The sequence below is a fragment of the Musa acuminata genome, chromosome BXJ1-10 (genome assembly GCF_036884655.1).
Source record: "Musa acuminata AAA Group cultivar baxijiao chromosome BXJ1-10, Cavendish_Baxijiao_AAA, whole genome shotgun sequence".
Taxonomy (NCBI): Eukaryota; Viridiplantae; Streptophyta; class Magnoliopsida; order Zingiberales; family Musaceae; genus Musa; species Musa acuminata.
The window spans coordinates 18,706,588-18,723,749 of NC_088336.1; the positions used below are offsets into that span (position 1 = coordinate 18,706,588).

Consider the following 17,162-nt stretch of genomic DNA (forward strand, 5'->3'; position numbering starts at 1 on the left):
CACACTCGAATTACATGACCCCTCTCATCCCTATCACTTTTTAAAGCAAAGTGAAGAGGAGGTGAAAGCTCGGAAACGTTCCTGCAAACGGTGCAGCATATGCAAGACATTAAAACGGACATCAAGTACATGCAGCAGAACTGCCAGGTCAATGTGGAGTGTTAGACATGACATAAGACGACCACAAAACCTGACACACATCAGCAGCATTGTCGATCATGTAATATATCCCATTTACCACCACACCTCTCGGATCAAGCAATGGAACAGCGGAAACATAAACCAACAGGAAAGACTGTGGAAGACCAGTCCAGTGAATGCCTTGTAGAAATGCAAGTGGACTGCATGCATGGTGCGTACAATCCATCTCCTGCGGTTCCTTCTTTTTTTTTTTCTTTTTTTGACTAGCTGAAAATATGCAAGTCTTCCTATTTGTTTCTTTCCATCTCAAATGCTGTCTACCGGAAGTAAATTGATATCAGTGGGATGTCCACATCTTCCCCATCCTCTTCGTCCTCGCATGCTACCACAATATCCAGGTGCCGCCTATAAGGAGGCACTTCCACCTTGGCAAACTCCTTCATCAGATCAACCACCTTCCTGTCCATCCGATCCCGGTGCCTTGGGAACATGCTATTGTAAAGTAAAGAAGTACCACTGGAGATGCTGTACGCGCTCAGCCCCTTGTCCTTGAGCCACCGCAGCAGCTCCCCAAGTGTGAGGTTCCCATGGATGATCCAGCGATCCCACACCGTCCAGCTCATGTCTCGGAATTTAATCATCTTAGGAGGAACAGGCTCGGCAATGGAGAATAGAGGTAGTGCAAGGTTAGCAAATGTGTTTCGGTAGTCCTCCAGCTTATGCCCACCGGCTAGCACTTTGTATAGCTCCAGACACACAAGACCAGTAGCCATTGCTGTTGATGTCGCAATCGCTGGGATGATCCTCCCAGCAATAAATTTCGCCTTCAGCTTATCGACTTCTTGAATGCCATAGTTCCTCGCACGCATGTTAGCTAACCCAGCTATTAAATCCATATGGTAGTTTGCGTCATCATCCTGTACATTGCCAGTCAATGCAAAGAGAGCTAACTGTTTAGAACCCAATTTTACACGTCAGCTTAACAAATTGATAGAGTGCAAATCAACAAGTAACTGCTAAAGAGAACATAGACTTGTTAGATTACATGACCGGATCAATTTTTAAGAGCAACTGCTGAGGACAGCAGAAGAATCATGGTATAATCAAGGTATATGATATGGAACAAAAGATTGGTTGTGGTCGGAGTCATAAATTAACCTTCATATAATGAAATCCATCTAGTAACGATTTCATGTGAGATTCCGTGAGATGAGCAGCATCATAAACATTTGACGCAGAAACATATTACATGACCTCAAAAACTTTGGACTGAATTTAACTATGAAAAGTGTGCACATTAAAGAGAAATCAAACACATTTAAGTGCAAATTTTGATTGTGAAAGAAAGCACTGCACATTTCAAAAAGCATGAACGGAACTCCTAAAGTTCGAACATGATTGATAAAATCTATATAATACACAGGAAGAAATAGAACTAACCTTCTCAAACTGAATTGGGTCCATACGAAATCCTGGAGGCAGCTTCTTGGCACACTCTTCAAGCTTTGCGATAAGGTCATTAATGACTGCAGCATCATCAATGGAAGCAGCGGACAAGCTAGTAGCTTTCTCATCTGTCACAATTTGAACACCTGTCTTGGGCTGAAAATCAGGGACTAATACCTTATCAACAGCATCACCCAACGTCTTTGGGTTTTTGGCCCACTCAGGAACAACGATTCCAAATGTCTCAGCTCTAAGAATTGAAGCAGACATAACAAAATGAACATGGCTGGGGTCACTTGATGAGAACTGCAATGGCCGTGGAAACCGTTTAGGAGCAGACCAGAAAGGTGCACCGGTGCTGGTGGCTGCATCCTCAGGAAAGGTAAACGTTAACTGCTTCACACGGTTGGAGAAGTAATCTTCAAACCTGGGAGCATATTTGTCTTGATTCAATAATATATATAGAAAAAGTTGCATAAGCAAAAACATAATATAATATGACAGAACCTCAGAAACACAATATGGTCCTACGAGCTAAAATTATGTAAGTTTTGACAACTAAACTACTGAGTTTAATTACCATACAAAACACACCGACAACATTTATTTTTTAAGAGAATATATAAATTATTTATGCAGGTACAAAGGGCTTCGGACACGGTGGAAACCAAGTTTTGGAACAACCAGGAATCTACCTCGATTAACAAAACCAATCCAGATCCGCTTATCATAAAATATGACAAAATGTTTGAGAAAGAAAAACCATTTATGGAGATGTAAACAGCAGTTGAATACTAAGAAGCATTAAAGCCCCTAATATAAAATTTGTAATTAAATCAGAAAAGAAAAACATCTATCTCAAAGTATCAGCGGCTATCATGCATAGATGCAAACAGATGACCATACACAATAAAACAGTGTCTAAATTTAGAAAAGATACTGAGACTCACTTAAATCTTGCCCAGCAAACACAATCTTGGAATGTCTCACATCTATCTGTATCAAGGCACTCGAGAACATGTTCAAGAAGATTCCTAGCCTGGGCGTCTCCAGCGTTTCTCATAGAAGCAGCATAAGCATTTGGATTTTTTAGAAATGTATTTACTTCATTAGGTGTTTTCTCAAGCAAACCCTCAAACTCAGATCTGGCCCATGTTAGACAGTGATCTATGTTGTGAGGGAACGAATGAACTGTGCACATTGGTGCCTGTTTCTCAGGTGGATCTCTGGAGGCTCCATAATTCTCAGTCAAGTGAGGGATGACCATCTGTGTGTTACATTTGGCACCCAAAGTTCCAGACTCTAAAAGTGGTTTCTGGAAATATAAGCACCTACCATCCATGTACATTCTGGCAGTTACATTGTCCAATGCATTAATAACTGCATCTAAGCTCTCCCAAAATCCATCGTCAAACACATTTTCTGTCTCTGGGCTTGCTCGGTTCTGAAGAGCCTCGATATGGAGATCAGGGTTTATTGACACAGCAGCAGCAGCTGCTACTGTGGATTTGGCTTGCCCAATATTCCAGTCACGGAAGAGAAACTGCCGACTGAGATTACTCTTTTCAATGACATCATCATCAGTAATAGTGAGCTTCCCTTTTGGGCTGCAACAAACTCCCATTAAAGCTAGGTTCTTCAAGAACTCACAACCCAAGGCACCAGATCCTACTATAAACACTTTGGCGTCTTCCAATTTCTTTTGAAGCTTGGATCCAAACACAGAGATTTGAGCATCATATCGGCAATTCAGAGGCTTAAAATCACTAGCCTCCAATGCTTCGGCAGGGAGGGATTCAAGTGAATCAAAGTAAAAGAACTGCAAATTTCCCAAGAGACAAATTAGGTTGCAGGACAACTGAAAATGGTTGAGGAACATATAAACTATGAAATAAACAAAGGTATTAAAACCCCATATTATATTTCACCTGAAAAAGTGGATGGAATTTTCCAGAACACGCCTTAACAACTTCTTGCCCAACAATACCACCAAAAATTGCAGCCATAGGATTCAAAACAGCCTGGGAACCATAAGAAAAATGCTGCAAAATTTTCTTATTAATCTCTTCCAGCTTACCATCACCAAGACTCTCATTGATATTGACAGCAAAATCTATAAACTGTTGAGCATCATCCTCTGATCCAGCACCAGGAAAACGTCCCATATCATGCCTGAACTTATCCAAGGCTTGAAAAGCCAAGTGTAACAGAGGTGGACGATCAAATTTGGAGAAGTCGCTCAAAAGAAAGTCCCCTGGATCTCTTAGAGCATCTCTTAGAAGCTTGAATTGGAGGACTTTTGGTTCCTTTACCTGTGTAACTATTCCACCTTTCTTGTATAAACCAAACTGAGTTGTGTCTTCTTCAAGAGTAAATGAAAATGGCCTTGCATTCTTGATCTTTCTGGGTTTTCCATCATTTAGATCTGTCATCCCCTCAACTTCAGAGAAGACAACAAGATCCCCATCCTGGAACTCAAGCCGCTCATCTTCAACACACGATATCGTTGCAGGATTATCATTGCAAATGGATGCAATTATACCAGTATGTGGCTCCTCACCATCAACATCAAAAACAGAGAACTCTGGACCAAAATCACAGAAAACACTACCAAAAAGTCCTCGAACTTCAGATTTAATAAAGCAAATTGGAGGCTGGTGATTGTGACAAAAATCATCATACTCGATTGCTTTCTCCAAGCTCACATCAGTAAAAACAACAGCCTACAGAGCATCATAAAAGATAAGCTATAGAAACATAAAAGTGTCACGTCAAAGAACTAATAAACTGAATCATTAAAGAGATGAAGCTAATTCCAAATATGGAGTTGGAGTTATCACATCTGATTCACAAAGCACATGCACAGGCAAACCTATATGTACAACTTGTACTTAATATCTGCATATAGATTAAACACATCAATTCCCTAAGGATTGATAGCATGACTGCATTCTTTCTTAGATGGCCTCATTCAATTTGCCATTTGCATTATGTCAAAGACTTGCACATTATTTGCATTAACTACAAAAATGTAATATACATTCAAGATTCAATAAATCATTTCAACCGCTAGAAGTACCAGCAATGGAGGCCTTAATCCCACCAACCAAATTAACTCTAAGTGCATCTTTGATAGTTCCTTTCCACACACAAGAATAACAAATTCCAACGAAATGGAGGAAACCTGGTAGCCATGAGAAACATGCTAGCAATCAATTCTAATAGAAGTACAACCTAAGCAAGTTTTCAAAAGAAAAAATGGTTACAGGGTCATCCCAATTTTATGTTAGAACCAGCATCAATAGTGAAGTAGACGTGGGTTTCAGAAGTGCAACAGATTTGAACTAGGTAGTTCAAGATGGAGATGATCTAGAAGCTTCAAAAAATAGACCAAAGATTCAAGAGTGATAGAGGTGTGTTAGAGATGTAGTTAACAACAAGCAGGTCTATTGTGATAATTTTTCTTTAAGATTCTAAGTAATAAGAAGTATCAGTAAAACTGACAAGGGGATGGCACCAGAGCTTCGTCACCTGCAATTGCAAGAAGGGCCCAAGAAAATGATGTGATTATGAAAAGAATTATAAGTGTTTCAAGGATCTCTATTCTAGTTAACTGGATATTAGCAAACAAAATTTTGCTTTCAAAAATTTCTTCACTGCAAACAAAATGTAGATAAAAGTGATCAATGGGCAAATTAGAGTAGCTGAAAGGAAGAGCCTCTATGAAACACTTAACATAAAAGAACGAAGTCAGAATATCTGGACGGGAGGCATACTGCTGATGACTGCTATGACATGATTCAACAGTGGCTACCAAGGTATACTGCTGATGACTGCTATGATGTGATTCAACAGTGGCTACTTACTATGTGTGTCACAAAAGGAGAAGATTTGCAACCTTGTGCACCAGCAGGTTAGTCAGTTGAGCTTTAATCACACGCGCGCGCACACACGCACACACGACAAACAGCTAAAACTCCAAGCACATATACACCATTTTCAAGTGCGCACTTTAAATTTATAAAAAGCTAAAATTACAGAACTAATAGTTGAGATGCTTTGGTGGATGATCAAGAACATTGCTGACACTAATGAGTTATATGTTGACTTGTCCAAGAATTATTGTCCAATAGTAACTCAATGAACTAAGAGACTAACATCTTTAATCAAGATGCTGGACACATTACAAGATATCATACTTGGCACCTTCTGTGCAGGTATTCTTCTAAAATTTTACAGTACTCCCTCAGAGACATGGCACATCCATTTTCTTCAATTATTTTGACAACAAAAATTATGGAACTGTCATTCTGGACAACTTGATAGATCTTAGTTTGACTGGTGATATCACCCTCAACAAAGTTAAACACCAAGAAAAGATTCATGTAGTTGACCATGATTAGTTGGGACATTGCAACTGCTGTATTAATAAAAAAAACCCATGCTTATTTCTTGCACATAAAATGTGCTACTCACTAGTACGGACCACAACCAACAAAATGGAGATTTTCTTAATTGAACTGTGTTCAATCAATTGTTTGGACGTTACAAAAGAACAACATGAAATGTACTGCCTCACCAGGCTTTCACCCCACCCTATAATTTTCCATCTTGACATTTTTCCGACACGAGAAAGTACTTACAAAACAGCATGAAAGTTGAAATGGATTATGAGTAATAGTACATTTCATACTGTATCAATCACAATCTCTTTTTTTTCTGGTGAAAACCACTACTCATTGAAGTGCCTTTATAGAACGTAGTAATAACCCTCAAGATATGTACAACTTGATAAGTTGTTTTCATCTCATCCGACTAGCTGAGATTAATTTATTACAATCACCATAACCAAAACATTAACCTGTGCAACAAGTAAAGCTTCCTATCAAAAGCCGTATTCTCTTCTTGTGATAAGCATCAACCAACCAACTAAATGAAATATTCACCAACACTCTGAATACGTTTTGTAGGCTTATGAAAGCCCCATGTAATTTCACATACAAATTCAAAATGCACCTGATTATGACAAAAGTTTGTCCAATTAACATGACTATCAGATTACAAATTAACATAACAACCAGATGACCCTATGAAAACAACAAATCTTCATAAACTTTACTTAACAGCTATGCAAAAGTAAATTAAACAGGACAAAGGAACCCCTATGAGAACAACTAGGGAACTTCCACCAGAATACTATAATATGAAAGAAGAATATATACAAATCCTAACACAACAACAACCATAATGTTGCAACTAACAACTACTTGTGGTTGGTAACATGGATATTTTCCCACCACTAATGCTCTGTGAAATACAACATTTCTAGTTCAATCAAAAGAAGTCATTTACAGACTTAACTAGTCATGCTAAATCTTAGACATTCAAGCAACCAATTTAACAATAGATATCGAGACAAAGCATTTCTGACAACTTACAAAGACCCCCTGGGGAGACAAAAATTCACTGAATGACAACGTACATTACAGTTTAAACTACTACAATATTGCATGGCATCACTGACATTAAGGGATGCAAAATTCAAGTGATGCTAAAGTACGAGTATGAGCACTGAATGTTGATGGTAATTAATAATGAATGAACAAACTGTTATAAGCTAACTTTATAAGCTAACAAACCTGAAAGTTAGAGAGCTGCTCCTTAGCCAAAGTTCCAGTCAAGGTAGAAACTAGCACAGCATTGTTAAGCTCTTGCAACTTCAGAACACAAGCAAGAGCTCTATTCTTACCAATATCCTCCTTAGAGAAAAAGAAGTTGCTGGATAAGTCCCATAGTTCTACGGTCCCTTCATCATGCAAAGTGATAGATTTGACACCAGCAAGAACGAGATTCTTTGCTGCAAGGAAAAAAGTTCACGAGTCATGATGAGTACACGAACGAGCAAACTGCAATGCAATAAACACAAAACGGAAACCCTAACAAACAACTTGCTGATACAGATTTCCGTGATTAAAAATTGACAATATTTTTACTACATCTCTCAAGGCACACAGAATAGAACATAGATATGGTTATTTCTTGCATATGTTTCCGCCAAACGGGACAGGAAAGAGAAAATGAATTATCTAAAGGTAAAAATAAGTAACATAGACATCCTCTTATTAGAAGAACCATTCAATGTAAAACAAATCTCAGCGGATAAATTTAACATTATCAAAATCCAATCCATCAACAAGACATCATACTGAAGCAAAGGCCTAAAGGGGAGATACATAGTCTCACTGCTCTAGAGTATGAGATAATTAAATGAAATTTCAAACGAGAAAAATTGTGATATCTCAATTACTGTCTTGCAATTGAACATATCATCCAAAACTGTCGTGCAATCAAGTAATCTTGACAGTCCAACAGATCATCATGCAAATCAGCACATATAACGCATCTGCAAATTCTTAAACGATTAACAAAGGTGAAAAATGCCAACAAACGTTAATTATCCAAAACAAGACAATGATTAAAAGATGCATTCAAGTCCCAGTCAGTACTCCCACGAAGGAAGTATTCTTATATCTACATCCCAACCCCCACAAACACCCGGTTTCTTGTCGAGAGAAATAGATACTAAAGAATGCAAACACAAATTTCAGATGGGTGATCAAGAAGTTTTACCGATCTCAGCACCAAGACCCTGGAGGCCCGAAACAAGAACATTGGAAGCGAAGAGCCGGCGCATGGTCTCCCGTCCGTACACCGCCAGCTGCCGGCTGTGCAGGTCCTCGTCGATATCGGCCTGCTTGCGCCCGCCGTCGTCGACCTCCATTCCGTTTGCTTGGTTGTTCTCCTCCTCCATCGCCGATGTGCCTTCCAACGCCGCCGAAGAGATCAGACAGTCCCCCCTCGTCTTCTTCAGCAATGTATCGTCCGCCGCTGCAGCCGCCTGGTCGTCGTCGATCTGTCCTTCCACAGCTCTTTTTCGCGAAATCATATAGAGCGGCCCGCTACTGACAACCCCAAAGAATCAGAAACAAGAAACAACGACGAAACAAGAACCGACCACATTAAACGACCAGAAACCCCAACCGACCACAAGAACGACCGATCGGGAGAGATTAATAAGAGACGGACGTACGAGGGATCGGGGAAGAAACGAATCAAAGGAGGTCGCAGCTAGTCTTCTTCCTCCTCCTTATCTCTTTCCGTTCCGCCTCTATCGCCTTCTTTACTTTAGGGTTTTAAGAGAGAAGCAATGCGCTTCTTGAGGCAGTACAAGGTCACGGCTACCTCGGTATTTATAGCGCGGAATGGAAGCTAAGCGTATACTATACGCGACCGTATAGGCATACATGGGCTTGCGTATCTCCTGAAGTCTTATTGAAGGAAAGACCGAAAAGTGGACCCACCACTTCGTCTAATTATAATTCGCGTAAACAATGCGCGTGAGATGCTGAGGTAGGAAATAATTTTATGAAGATAGCGGAATGTTATGTGAATGGTTAAAGTCGAGAAGCCGGCGAGGCCTTTCTTTTTCTCCTTTGTTTGGAGTCTCGATTGGAGTGTCGGCGAATGACCGGAGAAGGGGAAAGGAATTTGAGGGAAGTGTCGTTGATTCTCCGATTGGAGCTTTTACTTTGGTGGGGGGTAATCGGAGAAGCTATCATAGACCAAAATGTGTTGTCATTTAATAAAAATTGAATAAGCTTAATTATATTATTTCTATATTACATTGATGATAACAATGTGCTTTGGTTAGAATAAATACTATGATTGCCATTTGAGAAATATTTATATTTATATTATATAATTATGAAAATAAGTCTTAAATATAGAATGCTTCGAATGTTTGATAAATAATAAATTAAAATTATATTTTAAATATATACTAACGTGAGTATTATTTGATAAAAATATATTCTAAAAGTTTATTAAATATTTTTTTATAATAAATTCACTATTATGATATTTTAATATTTAATTCAAAAGTGAATATATATTTTTATTTAAATTAATAAGTATATATATACATGTAATTTTATAAAAAGAATTGTATTATCTCGATATATAAATAAATAAAATTATAATTGAATCATATTAGTTCGACCAATCCAAGCTAGGTAATTCTATGATCAATTTGATCGATTTTAAGTTTATTTAACTTAATTGAAATCGATTAAATCTAAATTAGACTTGCGTATAATGGTTATGGATCGATTTAATAATGATTAAAGGTCGATTCAATTAGTTCCTAATTGAATTTAATTTAACTCAAGTCAATTAAATTATTTTAATTAGGGTTCATGTTGATCAAGGGTTGTTAAGAGATTGATACATCATGCCTTTTATGTTTTGATGAATTTAAAAACTTTATTCAAAGTTATGATTTAGAAATGATTAGTAGTTCTATATTATTTAGAAATGATTTAAAATAGCATACTAACTTGTAATAGATCCATAGTATGGGTGGAGGAGATTTTTTTCGCTATTTATGATATTTACAAGAATTTATAATCCTTTTTTGAGTTGAAAATATTCAGTATTGTAAAAAGAAGGATTTTGAATTCAAAATAGAAAAATATCTTTTGTAAATTATGTTGAAATGATGATTTTTTTTAAATCTAAAGTGTGACATGATGACAGCTCCATGCCAACATCCCAACACCCGAATTTATATTTAAAATAATACTCTGATTCCATTTGGAAAACATTTATATTTTTAATATATAATTATGAAAATGAGTTGGAGTATGGAATATAGAATGCTTTCAATGTTTGATAAATAGTAGATGAAAATCATGTTTTAAATACATATTAACATGAGTATTATTTGGTAAAATTATATTCCAAAAGTTTATTGAATATTTCATGATTAAATATATTATTATATTTTTTTTAATAGTTAATTCAAAACTGAATTAATTAATAAGTATGTATATGTAATCTTAAAAAAAATTCTATATTATCTTAATATATAATAAATAAAATTATAATCATATTAATAAATATAAAAATAACTTTTAATAAAATAAATAAATGAAAACTACCTTTTAAAAAGCATAAATCATATTAGTTTCTCACTAAATCATTTTGACAATCTTATAATTTTAGATAAAATTAGGACTCAAGTGGATCGATTTAATTCGGGTTAATACTGTACAACCTAGTCTAATTCCCTCTTCCCTTATTGATTTATGCTTATTAGTTGATTGAATCATATATTAATCTATGCTAGTTCAAAATGATTCTTGATCAATTTGATTGGTTCAAGCATATTTTAACTAATTGAAACTGATTAGATCTAAATTAGACCAACTTAGAGTAGTTTCAGACTAGTTTAATAGAGATGATACGTTCAAGTCATAGTTGAATTCAATTTAATTCAAGTTAATTGAGCTATTTCAATTAAAGTTCAATTCGATGGTTATTAAGAGGTTGATACCTCATGTCTTAATAATTTGATGAGCTTAAAAACTTTATTCAAAGTTATGATTTAAAAATAATTAGTAATTCTATATTATTTTTATATTAATGTGATAATATTATTACCATGTGGAATATGTGGATATGCTAAGTGATCTATATTGTAACTGCACATTGTGAAAGGAGTTAAAGAATAGACATAGTCTAACAATTTATATACCATAGTCACTCATGATATTTTATAATATTTTTATTTTTTTAAATTTATGCATAAATAAATGATCATATATTATTATGTATCAAGGGTATGTAGAGTGATTCCCTTCGAGGATTACCGGAATGATTAGATAATTTTTTTATCCATTATTGAGAGGAACATGTGCTTAGATGGGTAAGATATGTCAATCTATCCATTGTTGGGAGTCTTATATAAATTATCTTCATATATTATTGAGAGAGTATACAATTTACTGTGATGTATACTTTTATTGCTTGACTATTATACGTATTACTAATATGTATAATAAGATTGATGTATAATTTTGTTTACCACATAAGATGTAACATTATTTATTTGATACATGAGTTTCATAATGAATTGGTATGTTATCAAATTGTTAATATTTGAATATATTTTATGAGTATTGAATATGATTTTTATGATATTTTCGGAGGTCCTTACCAATATGTATGATTTGTTGATATATTTTTATTTTATATTTATTTTTAGTAACATATTAGTTTATAATACATCTATGACCTTGGGATGAGACTTTTCTACTACTTATGGTATTTACAAGAAGTTATGGCCCTTTTCCAAGTAGAGAATGTTCAATAAAAATAAGGATTTTAATTTTTAAATAAAAATATTCTCTATAATTTATGGATTTTGAAATGATGATTAAAATCATTTCAAATTATAATTATAATCATAATTATAATTATAATCATAAATAATAATAATAATATTATTATTATTATTATTGCAGAATGGTGACGATTGGATCTGATCTAATATTGCATTGCTTTCAGAACATTATGACCAGGAAAACTTGTGTGCTTCGAGTTATTCGTGTAGCTCACACAACATGTCATTGTGCTCTTTGTGGGCGTAAACCCATTCCAAACCCCACGACTGCAAGTAACACCTTCGTCCCCAACTCATTCTAACACCTTCTGCGGCCGCCGTCGTACAGCTGATTGATCCTGGCCTCCACTTCCTCGACGGTGTACTTCAAGTACCGCTCCGCCTGCTTGCCACCCTCCCCGGCCAGGCGCAGCCGCGCCACGAAGTTGCGGTAGGCCGGCAGCACGAGGGCGCCCACCGCCAGCTTCAGCTCCGTCCGCAGCTGCTCGTCCGCCACCACCCACCCGGCCTGCACCGTCCAGATGTCCTCCAAGTAGGTGTTGAACACCCGGAGGCGCTCCCGCATCGCCTTCCCGGCCGCGGGCGAGGCCGAGGCGACCGCGCCGCCGATGACGTCCATTCGCAGCACCGCCACCACCTTGGTCCACGTGGCCCGCTGGTAGGCGTTGCCCCACCGCCGCACCATCGCCATCTGCCGCCGGATCCAGTCTTCCCCCAGAAGAGCCCCCAGCTCGCTGTCTCTGGCTTTCTGGGTCATGTACCTGCCGTTGTTCATCAGGAAGATGTAGCTCAGCGGCGGCTCCGGGTATATCTTGGATTTGTTCTCGAGGTTGGAATGGAGGACGTCCATGAGCCACGCGACCTGGAGGGAAAGGGAGGGGGACGAGGACGGGTGGTGGGGGTCGGGCGGGATGGCTGCGCCCTCGTCCATGACTTCTTCCAGAGTCCGCCGGGAGGCGCACGCCGCCTGCAGGTAGTTCATCACGTACCGGGTTATCGGGTGTAGGCCGCCGCCCGGGACGGTTGCCTTGGCCGGGTCACGCTGGATCAGGTTCTCGAGCTCAACGAATATCCCCCGGATAGCTGCCCCCAGGGCCCTGCGGCCGGCGGCGACGTCGGCGCGGAGGGCGGCTGAACACTGCTCCGAAAGAAGATGGTCGAGCTCGGGGAGGAGGTCCCGGAGGGCCTCGTACATGTCGATGAAACGGAAGAGGCGAACCGGATCGCGGGGCCCGGCGGCGACGACGTAGGCGAACGAGAGGAGCCCGGCTGCTGCTGGGCGGCAGGCGGCGGCGAATGCGATGTCAGCGAATGGGGGAAGGGAGGCGAAGACGCGGTCGCAGAGGCGGCGCTCGCTGGGGACGAGGATGAGAAAGGCCATGTTGACGGCCTTGACCCAGCGGGCGATCTCGTCCTCGAGTTCGATCCAGGTGGACGCCTGGACCTCCTCGGCCGGACGGGGTCGGATGCCGAGCCGAGCGACTGACGCGTCCACGAAGCCGCGGCGAGAGACGCCGTAGGCTTCGGCGCACTCGCGGCCGAACCCGGCGGCGACCATGCGGCGGGCAATGGCGTGGAGGTCCGCGACGGAGCCCGAGGGCAGGGCGTCGATGACGAGGTTATAGTCGTCGACGGGGGCGGCGACGGGGACGCGGTCCTCGCTCCCTTCGGCAGCGTCCGAGTCGGAGCCGTCCGATGGCGGGGTTCCAACGGCAGGGCCACAGCCAACAGGGCGGCGGAGGATGGCGCGGAGCTCCTCCTCGAGGCGGAGAATGCAGCGCTGGAGGAGGTCTTCGGCACGGTCAAGGAGGGGCTTGTCGTGGGGGGCGTCGAGGTCATGGATGGTGGCAAGGAGGTCATCAACGGCCTCGAGGAAGGCGGTCGCATCGGCGGCGTCGGACCAAATGAGTCGCTCAGAGGCAACAAAGCGGGAGATCTGGCGGTCGAGAGTGCGGATAGTGCGCTCGAGGGGCGGCCGGGGGTCGTCCGCCTCTCGTCCGGCGGCCGCAGGAGCAGCAGCAGGGTGGGCGGGGACGGAGCGGTCGGAGGCGAGCTTGTCAAGGGAAAAGCGGCCGTCGAAGGCGGAGAAGACCTGGAGGATGTCGTCGGCCATGGTGTCGGTGCGGCCCAACGATTTGGCGATGTGGCGGACGGCCGCGATCAGCTTCTCCTCCCCGCTCTCCTCCATGACGCGTAAGTTATTCTCCAATCTCCGTCTCTCCCTACACTACTACTACTACTCCGGTGCCCACTGACTACTAGCTGCGGGGAGTCGCCGCCATGGGAGTCGGGGGGCCGAAGTGAAACAGAAGTGAGACGCGCATTCTAAGTGGACGACAGCATATAGAGCTGAGAGGGTGGCAGCAGGCAGAGAAGGAACACGGAAAGGGCAACAGGGAGCGCGATGACGTACCACGCGATGGCATTCCCGTGATTATGCGCAGCACTCGGGAGAAGGGAAAGCGGTGCGCTGCTTCGCGCGATTGGTCGATCAAAGCTTAGATTGAAAGAAAAGGACAAAGTACACGTATACAGGGACCCGTTTTGCGTACCACTTTTACGATCGCTTGTTTGGTATATTTGTGTGGGACCTTGCTCAGGATTGAATCCAGCAACAAAGGAGGGTTACATGTGGGTCAAAAGAAAAAGCTGGTCAAAAAAGAAGACTGATATTAATTCTCCGAAAGTGAGCTTTGTCTCCATTTATCTACTGTTATTCTAATAAAAAACAGACGAATTCGAGGTAAAAAAATCTTAATTTTGAATTTTTTTTTTTTGCATAGCCTACCAATTTAAAAAAAATTACAGATTTTTTATAAATAACTTTTTTACCCTCGAACTTGTCATCACTTTTGCTTTGCATCGCCCATCTTACATCAGTCTCGTTGTGCTTGCATGAAAAGAGAGGGTACGAGAATCGTTCATATTACCGTCTTCATAGACTCTATTGATCCTTATCGAATTTTCTTGTGTACTCGAAGACAATAACCAGTTTGATGGGTGCTAGTGGGGTTCGTGGAGGTGGCAACAATCCTTGAGCCTCCTCCTTTCTCACGTGAGGCTTACGAGTAACATGATGAGAGCCGATCAACAAGGAGGTCAAGATTGAGTCTAGGGTTGTGGGTGGCGATAATGACAAGCTATCTTGCGAGGGTTGCAGGTGGCAACAGCAAGAGCTATATCACGCGAGGGGTGTGAGTGGTGATAATAGTTCTTGTGCCTTCTTCTTTCTTGTGCAAAGCGTGCAGGGATGGGTCGACGGAGGACGACGACAAGTCCAATGGAAACAAGGACAAAATAATTTTTTCAATAGGATAATAATAATTAATCTTTTTTTCGAGAATTTATTTATAAAAAAATTAATCTTAAAATTTGATTTGCTAATAATAATAATATTATTATTACAATATTTTTATTTTTGTTTTTTTATCATGTAGAAGAGTACATAGGTTACTTTATGTGGGCACCATATCTAAGAATTGATAGCAACAGGAGGAACAATGGGGACAAAAAAAAAAGAGAAAAATCTCTCTCTACACTACTGAATAGAATGTAATACGGTGAAAGAACAAAATTTCTAACCCCGTCTACTAAATATTAAAAAAAATTCTAAAGAACAAAATTGGATAGAGAGGGAAAATTATATTTAATTGAAAAACATGAACTTGGTGGACTAAATAAAATTTAGATAAAAAAACTTTATACTTTTATATTGTTGTAAAGATTAAGTTGGTAACATAAAATACCTTAATAAAATTAAGTAGGGATTTTTTTATTGGGTCATGCAATTCGACTATCAAGCCAATCATTATCGTTGTTGGTGGATCAACTCGACATTGTAGGCTCGAGATCTACACACTGTTGGTGATGCTCAAATGTGCAAATATGCAAAGAAACTAGACCCCAATATCCCTCTTCATGTAAGATGATTCGAGTCGGATGCATCTCATGGCAAGATTCATTTTGATTCTTCTGTATGGTCGAAGATTACATGTCAAGCGAATATATCCTTTTATCATTACTGTTGTGGGAAACAACTTTGAGCCGTGGCCTCGGGGTCGACGCGGCTCGGTTCGGGTCCGGACGATGGGGACCTCCCTGGGGCGTTCCTCGAGCCCGTTGAGACGGTTGGGTGCGGTGTCCGATCGGGACGGTGTAGCCGTCTCCTCCGGGCAGGAACTCCTCGCCTGCGCGTCCGGAGGGGACCTTCGGCTTCGCACCTGCACAAAGGTCAGGCCGGGGTGCTCGACCCGACCCCTCCGACGATCAAGTCAGCAGATGTGGAGGGGGTTTCAGATGAAGAAGTGTTTTTGTGTGTCTGTCCCTCCTCTTTCTGATGAACGAGAGGGTATTTATAGGGAAGCTTACTGCTTCCTGAGCTGCCCGCTTGCAGGGGGCAGGCTGGTAGCGTCTGACTTTGTGTTGGCGTGGCGTGAAGAATTGAGCTTTGGCAGGATGTTAATGCGCCTCGGACGGCGTTCCGGTCAGCATTGACAAGGTGTTGTTGCGTGAGGCGTCATCTAACGTTAGCCGAGTCTTATCATAATTACTATCCTCATCATATTCCCCCCCGGAAAGAAGCTATGCGTCGGTCGTTGTAACGGGAGTCCGAGGCATGAGTTCAACTTACAGGTGGGTTGGCCACGCAGACGCGGTATCGGGGAGCGTGGAGCCGAGGAGCCGAGGAGCACGACGCAGGCGGGCTGGCCGCGCAGGTATGTCCGGGTCATGGGGCCGAGGAACCGAGGAGCACGACACAGGCGGGCTGGCCGCGCAGGTGTGTCTCGGGTCATGGGGCCAAGGAGCCAAGGAGCACGACGCAAGCGGACTAGCCGCGCAGGCGTGTCTCGGGGAGCATGGAGCCGAGGAGCACGACGCAAGCGGGCTTGCCGCGCAGGTGTGTCTCGGGGCATGGAGCCGAGGAGCACGACGCAGGCGGGCTGGCCGCGCAGGCGTGTCTCGGGGAGCATGGAGCCGAGGAGCACGACGTAGGTGGGCTGACCGCGCAAGCGTGTCTCGGGGAGCATGGGGCCGAGGAGCACGACGTAGGTGGGCAGGCCGCGCAGGTGTGTCTCGGGCGTCATGCGGCCGAGGAGCATGACGCAGGCGGGCAGGCCGCGCAGGTGTGGTCTTGGGAATCACGCGACCGAGGAGCACGACGCAGGCGGACAGGTCGCGCAGGCATGGTCTCGGGCATCACGCGTCCGAGGAGCACGACGCAAGCGGACAGGTCGCGTAGGTGTGGTCTCGGGCAACATGGCCGAGGGACACGACTCATGCGGGTAGGGCGCGCTGAGGTAGACTCGAGCAAACTTCGGCTGAGCCGTGTAGA

General features: G+C 41.8%; 2 protein-coding genes across 3 annotated transcripts; both read right to left on the reverse strand.

Moving 5' to 3' along the window:
- Positions 1–78: 78 nt before the first annotated feature.
- LOC104000129 (ubiquitin-activating enzyme E1 2) lies at positions 79–8,813 on the reverse strand. 2 transcript variants are annotated; one of them, XM_009422089.3, is made up of 7 exons: positions 8,678–8,813; positions 8,218–8,549; positions 7,227–7,444; positions 3,516–4,310; positions 2,538–3,406; positions 1,582–2,014; positions 79–1,058 (listed from the first exon to the last, which is right to left on the reverse strand). In XM_009422089.3, exons 2-7 carry the CDS (start codon positions 8,531–8,533, stop codon positions 459–461), a joined length of 3,231 nt encoding a protein of 1,076 aa, XP_009420364.2. In that variant the 5' UTR covers positions 8,534–8,549; positions 8,678–8,813; the 3' UTR covers positions 79–458. The 2 variants fall into 2 exon arrangements, with proteins under 2 accessions (XP_009420364.2, XP_009420363.2); XM_009422088.3 differs by having other exon boundaries at positions 8,218–8,546; positions 8,678–8,810.
- A 3,185-nt stretch (positions 8,814–11,998) lies between these two features.
- Positions 11,999–14,487, reverse strand: LOC104000130 (exocyst complex component EXO70B1-like). The gene has a single exon (XM_009422090.3). The coding sequence runs from the start codon at positions 14,016–14,018 to the stop codon at positions 12,129–12,131; it is 1,890 nt and encodes a 629-aa protein (XP_009420365.2). The 5' UTR covers positions 14,019–14,487; the 3' UTR covers positions 11,999–12,128.
- Between the last annotated feature and the right edge of the window lie 2,675 nt (positions 14,488–17,162).

Excerpts from the sequence above, each read along its gene's own strand:
- LOC104000129 (XM_009422089.3), bottom strand. The coding sequence starts at position 8,533 with ATGATTTCGCGAAAAAGAGCTGTGGAAGGACAGATCGACGACGACCAG. Across the intron at positions 3,407-3,515 it reads AATTCCATCCACTTTTTCAG|TTCTTTTACTTTGATTCACT; the intron begins GTGAAATATAAT and ends GGAAATTTGCAG. Across the intron at positions 2,015-2,537 it reads GTTTGCTGGGCAAGATTTAA|GTTTGAAGATTACTTCTCCA; the intron begins GTGAGTCTCAGT and ends ATATGCTCCCAG.
- LOC104000130 (XM_009422090.3), bottom strand. The coding sequence starts at position 14,018 with ATGGAGGAGAGCGGGGAGGAGAAGCTGATCGCGGCCGTCCGCCACATC.